Here is a 16,707-nt window from a genome sequence, read left to right on the forward strand (position 1 = left end):
CCTTATAGTAGCCCCATCTAGGTTGCATTTCACTAGTTTGGTGATAAGAAGGTCATGCAAGGCTGTATCTCATGCTTTACTAAAGTCTAGATATACCATGTCTACCACTTCCCCATTATCCATAAGACTTGTTATTCTATTAAAGAAAGCTAGCAGATTGGTTTGGCATGATTTGTTCTTGACAAATCCATGCTGGCTGTTACCTATCATCTTATTTTTTTCCAGGTATTTGCAGGTGAACTCCTTGATTTTTTGCTCCATCATTTTTCCTGGCACAGAAGTTAAACTGATTGGTCTGTAGTTTCCTGGGTTGTTTTTAATTCCTTTTTATAGTTAAGTGCTATATTTGCCCTTTTCCAGTCTTCAGGAATTTCTTCCAACTTTCACAACTTTTCAAAGATAATAGCTAATGGCTCAGATATCTCTTCTATCAGATCCTTGAATATTCTAGGATGGGTTTCATCAGGCCCTGATGGCTTAAAGATATCTAACATCTCAAAGTAAGTAGGTTCTTCCATTCCAGCATTTACTGGACTGTTTTCTCTGCCATCTGTCTCTGAGGATAATGTTCAACTTCAGCCCATCAGGTCATGCTGGTTCATCCTTCTTACACTATGTTCCATAAGGATACTTTTGTCCTACATCCACACCCCAAACTCCTGTCTAAAAAGGATCCTAGCTTCCTTCTCAACAATCTTATAAGCCTGCCTTGTATTTTTCTTCTATTCTCATTCACATCGAGGGACAGGTGCCAGCTTCCAGTTTTTCCCAGGCCTACTCAACCCCTGCTCAGTCCCAGGCCCTGCGCCAACTCCACATCTTCTCCCACACCCCCACTCTGTCCCTGCTCTTCCCATCTCTTCCCCTGAGTGCACCATGTCACTCCTTCTCCACTCCTGCCAAGAGAACAGCTGTTCCTCCGTGTGCTGGAGGTGCTGCGAGGGAGGGGAAGGAATTGATCAGGGAGCCAGTGGTAAGCAGGAGGGCCTGGGGGCAGATTAGGTTGGCTGCCAGTGGGTGGTGTGCACCTACAGTATCCACGAAGTCAGTGCCTATGTGTCCATGGGATACAAACCTTCACAATGTGGATGCAAAATGGCATCTAATTACTATCTAAATAGGATCAAACTTATACACAAGCTACACAGACATTTTATTGCATGTGGGAATAAGACTAGGAAGCAGACAAGCACAAATAAATCAGCCATACACACTAAGGTCAAAGGGGACCATCTTGATCATCTAGTCTCATGACATCCTGCACATTGCAGACACAACATCACCCACTCACTTCTTCAGTAGATCCATAAACTCTTAAGTTAGTGACATTCTTAAGTTATGGTTTAAAGACTTCAAGTTCCAGACCATTCAACATTTACACTAGTTTAAACTAGGACTGTTGATTAATCACAATTATGTCGTGATTAACTCAAAAATTATTTCCAATTAATCACAGTTTTAATCACACTGTTAAACAACAGAATACCATTTGAAATTTATTAAATATTTTGGACATTTTTCTACCCTTTCAAATATATTCCTTTTCTTTACACCACTAACTACAAAGTATATGGTGCCCATTTTGTTTAGTTTATATTAATTTTGATTATAAATATTTTCACTGTAGAAAAGATAAATAATATTTTCAATTCACTTCATACAAGCACTGTAGTTTAATCTGTTTATCGTGAAAGTGCAATTTACAAAAGTAGATGTTTTGGTTATGTAATTGCACTCAAAACAAAAACTGTAAAACTGTAGAGCCTGCATGTTAACTCACTTCTGCTTGTTCAGCTAATCGCTAAAAGAAACAAGTATCTTTCAATTTAAAAGAGATACTGCTGCCCAGTTCTTATTTACAATATCATGTGAAAGTGAGAAGAGGTTTTTGTATGGCACTTTTATAGCCAGCGTTGCAGAATATTTATGCTTTAGATATGCCAAACATTCATATGTCTTTATGCTTTGACCGCCATTCCAGAGGATGATCTTCCGTGCTGAGAGTGATTTTTTTCTTAAAAAAAAAAAAGTGTTAATTAAATTTGTGACTGAACTCCTTGAGGAGAATTGTGTGTCTACTGCTGCATGATTTTACCTGTATTCTGCTATATATTTTGTGCTATCCTAGTCTTGTGTGACAACCCAGCATGTATAGTTTGCTTTTAAAATGCTTTTACTGCAGATGTGACAAAATAAAAATAAAGTGCCAAAGTCAGATTTCTAAAGCTACAGCTGTTGACCCAAAGCTTAAGTATTTGTAGTGTCTTCCAAAATCTGTGGTGGAAGACGTATGGTGCATGCCTTCAGAGGTCTTAAAAAGAGCAACACACCAATTCAGAAGCTACAAAACCCAAACCACCAAAAAAGAAAATCAGTCTGCTGTTGGTGGCATCTGTCTCGAGTGATGAAAGTGGACCAGTCCACACTGCTTTCTATTGTTATCAAGCAGAACCCATGATCACATTGGATGCATGTGCTCTGTAGTGGTGATTGAAGCGTGAAGGGGTATATGAAACTTTACCGCATCTGGCATGTAAATATCTTCTGATGCTTGCTACAACAATGCCATGCAAATGTCTGTTCTCACTTTCAAGTGACATTATAAACAAGGAGTGGGCAGCATTATTTCCTGACAAATGTGTGTTTAAAAAACAAAACAAAAAATCTTGTTTGCCTGAGTGAATGGCTGAACAGTAATAGGGGTGAGTGGAGTTGAAGGCTCTAAAGTTTTACATTCATGCAATATTTTTGTACATAACTCTACATTTTCAACTTTCATGATCGAGTTTGCAGTACAGTATTTGTATTAGGTGAATTGAAAAACATTTATTTTGGTTTTACAGTGCAAATATATTTGTAATAAAATAAATTTAAAGCTAGTACTGTACACTGCATTCTGTGTTGCAACTGAAATCAATATATTAGAAAATGTAGAAGATATAAAACTATTGAAATAGATTATATATTGCTATTAATTAACTGTGGTTCATTATGATTAATGTTTTAGTCACTTGACAACCCTAATTTGAATCTGCAAATGATCATGCCTCATGCTGAAGAAAAAGACGAAAAGCCCCAGTTGTGTGTCCACCAATTTGACTTGGGGGGAAATTTCCTTCCTGACCCCAAATATGATGATCAGTTAGACCTTGAGCATATTGGCAAGACCTACAAAGGAAACAATTCTTTGTAGTCATTCAGAGCCCTCCCCATCTATTCTCCCATCTCAGTATCATAACAGGTCAAATCAGATCAATATTTGACTGGTACAGTCTGGCAGATGTCCTTTGGACAGCCAGCTAAGTCTAATGTATCTTCCAAGCCTGCTTTCACACATCTCCATGACTGAAATATGATCGGCATACTGAAGCTCTATAAACATGTTTTTGCAGTGTAACTTGCATTCTAGGTTTTTTGGTATAGATCTGATGTCTAATTCAGCAGAAGAGTCCTGCAATCACTATGTGGTTAGTATTTCTCGCAACTATCTTCCGGAGGGTCGGTACAGCTTTTTAATCTCTCTAAAATAGGGATCTATTTGGAAAGTTTACAAAGGAGAAAAATTAATAGCTTCCTTTGGTAAGTGTGATTCTCCAAGATGGTTGCCTATATGAATTCACACTTCCTGCCAATCTTCCCCTTGTCAGGAAGTCTTGGGTTAAGGTTCCCTGAATTAGGGAGAATAATTGCAGGATTCTTATGCCAACTTCCTTTAACACATCCTGGGAACCTAGAGTGACAGGGGAAGGATAGAGCAAAAGTCCACTTTTCTAGGTGAAAAGCAGAAATCACAGTTGAGGTAGCCAGTTGGTCTTTGACAATCCAATAGATGGATGCTTTCTTAAAGGACTCGACAGGCTATAACCTCAACTATGAGAGTCTCAGCTGAGGACCTTATCCTGGTTCATTCCAGACTAATGGGGACACCCTTTGATGAACTAGTAATATGCTCTTTGCTCTTATTGAAGAGAGCACTTCTGATACCAATAACATCTGCCATGAGGGTATCCAAGCTTAAGGTCCTACATATGAACCTCCTTACACAGTTTTATGTAAGGTTAAGCTTTGGCGACATCCAGCCTTCTGCCTGAAGATTGTCTCCCAGTTTTATGTTAAGCAGGACATTTTTTCTTCCAGTCTTTAAACTTAAGCAAAACATAATCATTACAAGAGGTAGGTAGTCATTTTTAGCTTGCTCAGAAAAAGTTTAGTTGGGGGCAGTAATTTGTGCGAATATTGATGAGTGATATTTCTTGAGATCTTGTTGAATTTGTGCGTGTTGTGTGGCAGGTGCTAGATTTCCCTCTTCATACGAAGTGTTGGCAATCTCCATTTGGAGAGGCCCCAGATATCCTCAGTCTCTTTCACCAGCCAGAAGGAATCTGAATCACAGTCACTGGTGGAAGCATACACCTGGGTAATTCTCTACAAGTTTGGGGGCAGGTGGATTGTTTTCAGAGACTGGTGTTTAATTTGATAATGAGTAACAGTATTCTGTAATAACTGAAAGCAATGATAAATGTACTTTTATTGTTAGAAACAGAATTAGTTATCTGTTTAAAAGCAATGAAGTCTAAGTAGCTCATTTTAATAAATTATAACTTAGATTTTTATTTACTTCAGTCATTAGAGGTGCGACTTCAGTATGAAGTAGAAGATGATATTACTCCTGAACCAGAAATAATTCCTCCATTTCCAGATGCCTCATCTCAGCTTCCTTCTTTAAAGAGCCTTTCTGGCAGTACCAACACTGTGGCATGCGAAGGAATGATGAAGGACAGTGTCCCATGTCTTAGGTAAAGTAATGTACTTATTTCAAGATGTCCAAAATGCATTCTTCTCATTCAAATAAATCATTTAAATAAATCATATTTAATAACTTATTAATGAATTGGATGGAAAAGGAGGACAAAATATTAAAAAATTCACAGATGATACTAAAATGGGATCTGTACAGAACACCTGTAAAATAAATAAAGAGGGTATAAATAGGTAAAAAGTCATATAAAATATCAAGTAAGATTCAACCTGGACTAAGACAGTTCAGTACATTAGGGGACAGTAATCTGCAATAAAGATTAGGAAGATGATAAGCAATTATGCCAAAGAAGATGTACTGAGAGAGGCCTGTAAGTTAGATCTGAACTGGTACGCCAATATGAAAACAAACAAGTCCAAATTTTTGAACTGCAAACAAACAAGCATCTCAGCATGCAGAAGTCTGTAGTTTATATGGGAAATTATTATTGTCTTTTGAGTTGGCAAAGTGGTCTCCATGAAACAGTCATGTCATTAACTACCATTATGTGCATTCCTTCTAGCATGGACCAACGATCTTTGAGGAAAAACATGTATGTATTTATAGAAATAAACCTATGTATTTATTGAACAATAATAAAAACATAAAGGAAATTAAATGAAATAGATGTAGAGTTATTGGCCTAATATGGGTGGGAGTAAGGAATTTATAGACTTTATATTTCCTGATTTTAGTAAGGGTTAAGACTCAGGCCCCTCTGGCATTTCCAGAAGCAAACTAGTAGAATGTGGTCTAAATGAATTTTGTGTTAGAGTGAAAAAAACGATCAGTTATACACCATACTTAAGAGTAGTTATTGATGATTTGCAGCCAAATTGGGAGGACATATTTTGTGGAGTCCTGCCAGTGGCCCGTCCTCAGTCTGGTATTATTCCATATTTTCATTAAGAACTTGGGTAATGGGGTAGATGGTATGCTTACAGAATCTATAGATGATATCAAACTGAGAAAGGTTGCAAGCACTTTGAAGGACAGAATTAGAATTCAAATGACTTTGACAAATTGGAGAATTGGTTAGAAATCAACAAGATGAAATTTAAGAAAAGTGCAAAGTACTACACTTAGGAAGGAAAAATCAAATGCACAGCTATTCAGTGACCTAGCAGGTAATATCTTCTGGAAAGTTCTGGAGGTTATAGTGGATCACTAATTCATTATGAGCAAACCATGTACTGTAGTTGCAAAAAAATCTAATATAATTTTCAGGTATATTAACAGGTGTGTCATAAGACCAAGGAAACAAAACATCAGAAAAGTAGCACTTGAAAGACTAGCAAAATGATTTATTCAGTGATGAGCTTTTGTGGGACAGACCCACTTCATCAGATCAATCTCATTTCCAATACAGACTGACACTTAAAAGTACCGAGGACCAAAAAAAAAATTTGTAATAAAAACTGATAAATCGAATACATAGGAGAGGGATTTGATTTGTCAGTTTTTATCACAATTTCTTTTGGTCCTTGGTACTTATAAATGTCAGTCTGTATTGGACATGAGATTGATCTGATGAAGTGGGTCTGTCCCACGAAAGCTCATCACAGAATAAATCATTTTATTAGTCTTTTAAGTGCTACATTTCTTGTTTTGCTGGACCAAGGAAATAATTAATTGTCCCACTCTACTTTTTAGTGGTGGAGCTTCAGTGGGAATACTGTGTGAAAGTCTTTACACTACACTTCAGTAAACACATGAACTAATTGAGTCCATAGGAGATCAGCCAAAATGATAAAAGGTTTAGAAAACCTGATTTCTGAGGAAGGGTTAAAAAAACACAGTGGCTCAAGTTACACTACTGAGTTTTCTTGACAAAACTCAGCACTTTTGCCGGTGTCATTCTGCCTCTCAGCCATGAGGCATAATGCTGCTGATGACAGATTCTGTTGACAAAAAAGCTGCATTGCTGCTTTGGGGGGCCTTCTCTCGACAGACATGGTGTTCAAAACAATGGGCAGCTCTGTCTGCTGCGCTTCCGGCTGCCTGTTTTGTCGAGAGAGCAGCCAGGCAGTCTAGCTGATCTGTCGACAAAGCGGATCGCTCTTCCGATTAGCTTTTCTGTGTAGCTGTACTCTGTCAACAGAAGTTTTGTTGGGAAATCTCTTCTGACAGTGACTTCTGTCAACAGATCGCTGTAGTGTAACCGTAACCTTCGTGGTTCAGTCTTGGGAAAAGAAGAGTGATGGCAGGATCTGGTAACAGACTTCAAATATCTTAAGGACTGTTATCAAAAGGATGGTGATCAGTTGTTTTCCATTGGCATGGAGAGTAGGACAAAAATAATAAGCTTAATCTGTAGGAAGGAAGATTTATGCTAGATGTTAAGAAAAGGTTTCTGTTCATAAGGATTGTTAAGCACTGGAATAAGTTTTCAAGGGAAATTCTGGACTTCTTATCAGAGGTTTTTACAAATAGGTTAGACAGGGATGGCGCAGGCATACTTGATTATGACTCAGCCTGAGGGGCTGTACTAGGTGACTTCAAGTCCTTTCCAGACCTATATTTCTATTAGTCTATATCTTTGTCTGGAGAAGTATAGATTTTAAGAAATGAAAAAGCTGTTTTCTTTTATATATAGCACCACTCATTGGCATAGAGTAATAAGTTCTGACTAACCCTAATGAGTTTTGGTTTTGAATGACTTCACAATAAAGCATTCCTTACAATGTTTTATAAATTGTAATTTAACAGCAATTATAGTGCTTTGCAGAGATCAATGTTTATTCTTATTTTAGTGCATTCATAATTACTTTCATTTAAACATTAATAAATGTCTCATTTTGTTTCAAAATCAGTTTAATTTAGTTTAAAGAGTGACTGACAGCTCTGTCTATTGGCCTCCTGAAAGTAATGTTTTCAAACATGGAAGCATCATCTAATTTAGTCAAGAGTAAGATACGTTGCTTATACATATGTGGCTGTGTTCACTTTGGCACCCAATTCGTCAAGTCCCCACTTGTTCAACAAAGCAGATGACCTTTAACAGTTTGCTAAGTCTCACTGAAATCAATGGGAGAATCAGTGGAACAAGGAAAAAAAAACTAAACAATGCAGGGTGATATCCTGACCCCACAGAAATCAGAGAGTTTTATCATTAACTTCATTGGAGCTAGGATTTTACTCTGAGGTGTTCTGTTTGTTTTTTCCATGTTTTGAACTTCTCTGTCCCTATGAAGCATTTCCACAAACATAATTTGGGTTCTACCAAATTCTCAGCCATGAAACTCGCATCATGGACTATGAAATCTGGTTTCTTATGTGCTTTTAGCCCATACTGTACACAAGTGATGGGAGAGACCAGTATTTCTTAAACTGGAGGTCTTGATCCAAAAGGAAGTTGGTGGAGATCACAAGGTGATTTTAGGTGGCATCCCAGGATTGCCATAATTACTACTGTAGTGACTTCAGAACTAGGGAGCCAGAGAGCAGCAGCAGTTGTCCAGGCATCTAGTTCTAACAGCAGTGTCCTGCCAGCAGCAGCACAGAAGTGTAAGGGTGGCAACACCATACTACGTCACCTTTACTTATGTCATGCTGCGTTCAAAGCAGGGAGTCTGGAGAGTGGCAGCTGCTGACTGAGGATCCAGCTATGCAGGCAGTAGTGCAGAAGTAAGAATGGCAATACCGTAACACGCCAACTTTACATCTGCACTACTGCTGATGGCAGCTCTGCCTTCAGAGCTGTGCTTCTGGCCTGCACCTGCTGCTCTCCAACTGCCCAGCTCTGAACTGCTGCCAGCAGCAGCACCACAAGATTAAAGGCAGAAGCACCGCAGCTCCCTACTACCACAATCTTGCAGCACCCACCTCCCAATGCCTTTTTGGGTTAAAACCCCTACAATTATAACAGTGTGAAGTTTCAGATTTACATAGCTGATATAATGAAATTTGTGATTTTTTTTTTAAATCCTATGACTAAGAAATTGACCAAATTGGACTGTGAATTTGGTAAGGCCCTAAACTTAATGCATATTTGAAAAGCTTTTTGATACTAAAAACATTAGGCTCTTATTTCAAAATGTGAATGGAAAAATTATATATTCTAAAAATAAGGAAGGTGATGAAAATATTGAATATACAAGATCTTGTGAAGGCTGTTAGAACACAGTAGCATTTTTAGAACAGCCTAGGTGGAGTCTTATTTGAGAGAGCGATGATATCACTGTCATCAAAAAGTAGCAGTAATAAAATTCTGTTTCCAGGCTACCAGTCTCTCTTCAGCATCAGCTGCAGTCCTGAGCTGTATTTCTCAACATTCTAGAAACATCCTAAGGGGAGATGGGGCTTGAGCTAACTTTGGCCTTGTCTCCAGCAGCTGGGACACAAGTGAGCCCTATCCAGGCCCTGTTGCTGGGATCAAGGACCAAGCAACCTGGGGTACCCTTTCCCCCACGAGCATGCTTGGCCACTGTCCCTGGCATTAGAGTCCAGGCAAGGTATGGGCTGCTGCTATCTCCCAGGCAGGTGCTCTCAGCTAGAAGTGGCTCCATCCCAATCCTGGCTCAGCTGCCAGGGAGCATGGCCCTATGTGCCGAGTGGAGAGAGTCCAGATGCCTATGGCTTGGTGCAGAATAGGGGGTGGGAGTCCTCTGGGCAGCAGACACACGTGGGACAGACATGTTGTGATAGGTTCCCTTCCTCTCAAGGCACTGCCTGGAACTGAGATACCACTCAGCCTGCTTGACCCACCAACCTTAGGTCCCTTTACACTGCATTGCTATTTAACCTGCCAGACCCTTCCCCATAGAGTAGATTGCACTTCACCAGCACACATCCAGGTAGAGACACACCCAGCTGCAGAAACGTGGACAGAGATGGGCTCAGCTCTGCATGAGAAGGCCCAGCTAAGGAATTGCCCAGTACTCAAGTGCACCTCAAGTGCAGAGGTCTCAAACTCAACGTCTGGGGCAAGTTCCAGGCTTCAAATCCTCCTAATGGGCCAATGGGCACCCCTTTCTAGCAGGGCTCTGGGGCCAGGGCAGAATCTCTGCATGTTCCCCACCCCCCCATGTGTCTCCTGGCCCTGCTGTTGTTCCTCATGCTCCCCTTTGTGTGTCTTCCAGCCTTGCCTGTCACCCCCAGGCAATTTAAACTCCCCTGAGGGGCCCCAGTGCCACTGGCAGTAGTGCAGTACAGCTAGAGCAATTTGCAGCTGCTATGTCTACATCACTGCCAACATCTCCTTGTTGCCTGAGCGATGTGTGGCCGAGCCGTCCCAGCCACAGGACAATTTTGTGCAGGCACCCTGGCCTGCACTTTGCTGGATCCCACAGTGGCTGCCCCAACCATCTTACGGACAGGATGTTCTCCCATACTCCTGTTAACCCACAGGGCCCTGGACAGTGTAGGGCTGGAAGCAGGGGTAGGGGCTTCTGCAGTCACCATGGCAGCAGGACCTATGGAGAAACGTACCTGCACAGAAGCCTGATCCACTCCTCTGTTGTTCTCTCATGCCAGTCTGTGCTGGGGCTGGGACACTCCACTTTCCACCACCACAGAGAAGCGCAGCGACTGGGTTGGCTTGGGAGAGGGTGACACAGGGATGGGCAGGGTGGAGGGCAGAGCAGGGGCTGGACTTGGGGAGAAGGTACAGACGCGCACTGCAGGGCCGCAGGGATTCATGTGCCAGCAGCCATGCATGGGCTGGATTGTGGAACTGCTCCGGCCACAAATGGGCTGCTGGCCCTGAGTTTGAGACCCCTCATCTAGAGGACAAAACTAATATTGTACCATCTTGTGCTTCACTGAAATTAACCCCCGCCCTCATTGTAGGGTTGTTCCTGCTTTGGGCAGGGGGCTGGACCTGATGACCTCATGAGATTTCTTCCAGCCTTTGGAGTCTATGATTCTATATAAATGGCTTTCTGCCCCAAGTTATGACTTCCACACACATTGGTTTCAGAGAGAATAGAACAAGTTTATGAATTACAAAAGCTAGGTTTTAAGTGATTATAAGAGATAATAAACAGATCAAAGCTGATTACCTAGCAAATAAAATAAATATGCAGTATAAACTTAAAATACTACAACTAAACCAAATATCAAATTTTCACTCTAAGTATCGCATTATGCAGATTGTAGACGTTCTTGAAGGCCAGCTACACTAGGCTGAAGCTTTAAACTTCAGATATTCCATCCATCAGCTAGACAATTTTCTAACCTGGGCTCAGTCCTTTGTCTTGGGCAGGGAGTCAGTGAAGAATGCCTCCCCCCACCTTCCCTGAAATGATGTCACTTCCCTGCCTTAAATAGTTTTTGCATCAGGAACGTTTCCCAGTGGGAAATTGGCATCATCAAAGACCTGTTGTTTTCCCTAATCCCTCTTCCCAACCAACCATTGAAACTGATTGCATTTTATCTAGTGGGCATTCCCCAGATGTAAACACTTTTGTAATAGATCATAGGACTGGAAGGCTATGTCTGCATGGCTGGCACTATTTAGAGATACAGTGGCATCCTGACATAGCTGCCCGCATCTAAAAAACATGCCCATTGTCTTAAAACAGGTTTCAAGATAACAGGTGTGCTATTCCAGCTCCCCTGTACACCTCATCGCAGGAGGAGTACAGAGATGCCTCGAAATAGCACCACACGCCAAAATAAAGTGCTGTTTAGACAATAACACGTGCCAAAATAGCCTATTTCAAAATCAACGCAAAATAAGCTATGTAATTTGCATAGCGCAAATTGCATAGCTCATTTTGAGGTTAGGGTGCCATGTAGACATAACCATTGGGTCCCAAAATTTCATCTAATCAAGTGCCCTGCACTTGTGGCAGGACTGAGTGTTATCTAGACCATGGGTGTCCAACCTTTTGGCTTTCCTGGGCTGCATTGAGTGAAGAGGAATTGTCTTGGGCCGCATATAAAATATATAATATAGTTAATGTATATAAATCACATAATAATGTTAAAAGTTTATGATCTTGTGGGGCTGCATTACTAGCTGTCCCATGGGCCGCAGGTTGGACACGCCTGATCTAGACCATCCCTGACAAGTATTTGTGTAACCTGTTCTTAAAAATCTCCAATGATGGAGATTCCACAACCTCTCTAGGCAATTTAATCCAGTGGTTAACCATCCTGACAGCAAGTGTTTCTTAATGTCTAACCTAAAACACCCTTCCTGCAACTGAAGCCCATTGCTCTTGTCCTCTCCTCAGGGTTGAGAAGAACAATATTTCTCCCTCCTTCTTGTAAAATCTTATGTACTTGAAAACTGTTGTCTACTTTCAGTCTTCTGTTTTACAGAGTAAACGCCGTGGGGTTTTTTTTTCTGTTCTTCCCACATGGCTCATGTTCTTAGACCTTTAGTAATCAGTGGGGAGTAGAGCAGAAGAATTACTTCTGATGTCTTTCTTACAACACTCTCTTGCTAATACATTCCAGAATGTTGTTTGCTTTTTCTGCAACAGTGTTAAACTGCTGACTCATATTTAGCTTGCGGTCCTCTGACTCCCAGATCCCTTCTGCAGTACTCCTTCCCCTGGGCAGTCATTTTCCTGTTGTGTACGTGTGCCACTGATCCTTCCTAAATGGAGTACTTTGCTTTTATCCTTGAATTTCATCATGTTTACATTAGACCATTTCTCCAGTTTTCTAGATCATTTTGAATTTGAATCCTGTCCTCCATAGCATTTGCAACCCCTCCAAGCTTTGCATCATTCACAATATTTATAAGTGTATTCATTATAGTAGTAGTAAGCCTCTTCCACTCCTTGGTGCATAGGCCATTGACTACCATTCAGCAGCATCCTCCGTCCTGGGCAATCATTTCCAGTTCTGACCAGGTGTATTCCATCTTTTTAGTGTCTGTCTTCAGGTCTCTATGCCAGGTGTTTCTTGAGTGCCCTCTTTTCCATTTTTCTTGTGGGTTCCAACTTAAGGCTTGCCTTGTGCTGGTGGTGGTTGGTTTTCTAAGGGTATGTCTGATCCATTGCCATCTTCTCTTCCTGATTTCTTCTTCATCAGGAAGTTGGTCTTGGTTGTTGATGGTGTATGGCCAGTGGATCTGGAGGATTTTATGGAGGCAGTTATTGATAAAGGTTTGGATTTTTCTGACAGTGCTCTTTGTTGTTCTTCAAGTTTCTGCTCCATACGGTAGGATTGATTTGACATTGGAGTTGAATAACCTGATCTTAGTCTGAGTTCTGGTCTGCTTAGAGTTCCAGATGTTTTTCATGAGAAGAAAAGCTGTTGTTGCTTTCCCAATCTTCCTGTGCACATCCATATTGGTGACCCCCTCCTTATCACTGTTGCTGCCCAGGTATGTGAAGACCTCAATTTCTTCCAGTTCCCTACCACAAAGAATGACCGGCTCTGTGCTACTGATGTTGATTTTCAAGATCTTAGTTTTTCCTTTGTGAATGTTTAAGCCAACTGTATTTGAGATGTCAGCAAGGTCTGACATCTTCTCTTGTATCTGGTGGTGGCTGTGGGACAGAAGTGCCAGATTATTGGCAAAGCTTGTGGCATTATTTAAATAATCGATGAAGATATTTAACAGAATCAATCCCAAAACTGACCCCTGTGGGATCCTATTCATTATTTCTTTCCAGCATAACTTTTAACCATTGAAAACTACTCTGTAGAAATCAGTTTCTGAGCAGCTATGCACCCACCTTATCCATCTGTGTTGCATTTTCATAGTTTTGAGAAGGTTATGTAATACAGGATCAAGAGCCTTATTAAAGTCAAGATATATTACATCTACCACTTCTTTCTATCTACAAGTCTCGTTACCCCATCAAAGAAAGCTTTTGGAATGGTTTTACACAACTGTTTCTTATCACATTATTATCATCTTCTATCTGTTTGCAAATTGCTTAATCATTATATCCATTATCTTTCTGGGTGCTGAAGTTATGATGACTGGTCTGTCATTTCCTGAGCTGTCCTTATTTCCCTTTTTATTGATTGGAATTATATTTGCCCTTTTCTAACCTTCCAAAATCTTTCCTGTCTTCCATGACTTTCCAAAGATAATAGCTAATGGCTCAAATATCTCCTCAGGCAGCTCCTGGAGTATTTTAGGAGACATTTCATCATCCAACTTTTCTTTAAAAAAAAAAAAAACAACAGTCTTCCCCCTCTGATCCTCCCTTGGGACAATACTCCTAATTATAAATACAAAAATGATACAAGCATACACAAAAAATGATATTAAGTAAATCGTAAACATTCCAATTATCTCACATGACCCACTGTGCAGAAAATATATTTTAATTATGACTTGATCATATCATATAACCAAGGTTCCCTCTAAGTTGCATGGCTGTGCAGCTGCCTAATAAGCCCCAAGAAGGGGCTCAGGGCTGCTGTGCACAGAGCTGCAACAGCTGTGGGGAAAGCTCCCTGCTAGCCCTACTGGGATCAGAGGAGCGTGCCTTTCCCAGGTCAGGGGTAGCTCCCTGCTGTAGCAGCTGTGGTAGTTCCTAGCCATGGCCAAAGGAGAGGTATGCTTCCTCAGCTCCAACTGGGAGCTGCCATGTCTGGGTAAGAGGTACGCTCCTCCAGCCCAGTAGCAGAGGCAGAGTAAGAGAGGGGTTTAGGGGCTGTCTCCTGTAAAGCCCCCTGTTTCTGGGGCAGCCCTTCCTTGTGGAGTGGGAGGAGATGGCTCCAGGCACTGCTGTTTCTTCCCTCTCAGCTGGAGCCATGTCACTGCAAGCACCCAGAAGCTCTGTCCCCACAGCTTCTATTGGCTGGGAATCATAGCCAATGTGAGCGCCAAGGGGCAATGTCTGCAGGTGAGTTCAGGATGGCGCAGAGCCACCTGTTCACCTCCATCCCTAAATGAGAGCTGCTGCAGGTAAGTGCCCTGTACCCCAGTCCCTTTTCCCAGCTCCAAGCCCCCTCTTGTACCCTCAGTCTGCAACTCCTTCCAAAACCCTGTACCTCAATCCTCTTTATCAGCCCTGACCCAGCTTCACCATCCTAGCACCCTCCTAGATGCCAACCCTAAGCCCCTTCTGCTCTCTAACTCCTACCCAGACCCTGCACTCCCACCCCACACCCCTGCCCTGAGCCCACTCCCACACTCCATACCCCTTGTTCCCTGCTTGGAACCCCCTTCTTCACTCCAAACGCTTCATCCCCTGCTCCATTCCAGAGTCTGAATCCCCAGTCTGAGCCCTTAGGTACCCACCTCAAGCCCCTCCCACACTTCAAACATCTTGGCCCTATCCCCTGCCACAGGTCATGCATAAACAGAATGAATTTTGTTACTCGCACCAATATAGAAGTGATGTGTGACGCATCTTCTCCCTATTGGTGTGTATAATAAAATTCTTTCCGCACATGGACATAAAAAATTAGCGGGAACATGGATCATCATGAATATTTCTCGCTGAGGAATTTGGAATGTGTAGCACCACTCACGTGTCCTGCCCTGTAGCTTGTGCCCCTCCAGTATATGGGCTCACCAATTGTCTGTGCATTCCAGCCTGTTTGGGCTCAGCCCATTAGGGATTCTAATCTGCACCTGTCTCTCCCTGTTGGGATTCACTCTGTTCTAGGCTCAACATATTAGGGTTCAGTCACACTGGGTAAGTAGTAGCCAGGTTACATCCCTTCTCAGAGTCATTTTTCAATTTTAACATTATGTGGCTCTAATTCTGCATTGTACATTAGAACAAGATAGGTTTCAAATGAGACTGCTACAGTAGTGCAATCATCCTGTAATTGGCCATATGCTTCTTAAACTATGTTCAATTACTTTTCTAAGTTTAGTTCCTCTCTATAGAGGAATGGCTGCCCAGAAATCTTTCCAATATTGTCATATATTTCATAGTTCTTTTAAACTAACATATTAAATAGAAGATTCTCCTAGGGGACAGTCTGGCTAGAGTAGTCAGGAGGAGATTAATAGCAAAAAGGGACGGTTAAAAGGAGGGATGATCTGAGCATTTACCACAAGACTGATATGTTGAGAACAAAATTAAGAAACCAAAAACACAATGAGAAGCAGTTCTTCAGTTGCCTACACAGTGATGTTAGGAGCCTGACTAACAACAAGAGAAATTGCTTACGTCTCTTGCTTGTTCTAGTTAACATTACTGACACGTGGTGGGATGGTTCTCACAAGTGGGATTTTTAAATCAATGGTTATAACCAACTTAGAAGGTGGGCAAAAGTGGGGGAGTGAAGTGGCACTTTACACTTCTGAATCACAGCTAACTTGGAAGAAAATTATCTTGATGCTTTCAGTTCAGTATCCAAACAGATAAAGCAAAAGATGGGGTAGTAGAAGGTGTCTGCTACAGGCTACCAAATCTTATTAGAGAATGCAGTAAGTACTTTCTTAAAAACCTAATATGTGTAGGGAAAAAAGCCTGTCTGGTCCTGAGGGACTGCAGTCTGAGTTATATGTATGAGCAATCTCATGCAGGCAGTACTAAAACTTCCTTGCATTTTCTAAACATTATAGATGACAAGTTTCTAAGTCTAAAAGTGTTTCAGCCTTGATGGGGGAATTCTGTACTACCTATCTTAACAGGTAAAAAAACTAATGGTAGTTTAGGTACAAGTGGGTATAACTTGATCACATTTATAATGTGGAAGTAGAGTAAATCTAAACCAGTAATGTGTACACTTGGCACTTTAATAGGGCTAATTTTCCAAATCTGAAAACAATTGTGAGCCAATCAGCTAAGAGGAAAAATTTAATCAGAAAAATGTGCATGGTAATTGGAAATCATGTAAGAGTGCCTTACCTAGATACCCAAAAATTCACAGTCTTACAAGAGAGGGAGAAGACCTGGTTTATAGGATATGTAACAGCATCTGTGCAAAATAGAAGAAAAATAGTATATAACAAATGGAAGAAAGAGGAAGATGATAAATGTAAATCAGAAGTTAGGAATTGTAGAATATTAGTAAGGAGAATGAGGGAC

At 41.1% G+C, this 16,707-nt stretch overlaps 1 protein-coding gene across 2 annotated transcripts in view; it reads left to right on the top strand.

The window, feature by feature from the left end:
* Positions 1-16,707, top strand: part of STXBP5L (syntaxin binding protein 5L) — a 443,298-nt gene that overhangs the window by 329,424 nt on the left and 97,167 nt on the right. For both annotated transcript variants that reach the window (XM_075000721.1, XM_075000731.1), the window contains exon 16: positions 4,624-4,796. In XM_075000721.1, the coding sequence (XP_074856822.1) occupies positions 4,624-4,796 (173 nt within the window). The remainder of the gene's footprint in view (positions 1-4,623; positions 4,797-16,707) is intronic.

Source organism: Carettochelys insculpta, chromosome 1 (genome assembly GCF_033958435.1).
Source record: "Carettochelys insculpta isolate YL-2023 chromosome 1, ASM3395843v1, whole genome shotgun sequence".
In the NCBI taxonomy this organism is placed as follows: domain Eukaryota; kingdom Metazoa; phylum Chordata; order Testudines; family Carettochelyidae; genus Carettochelys; species Carettochelys insculpta.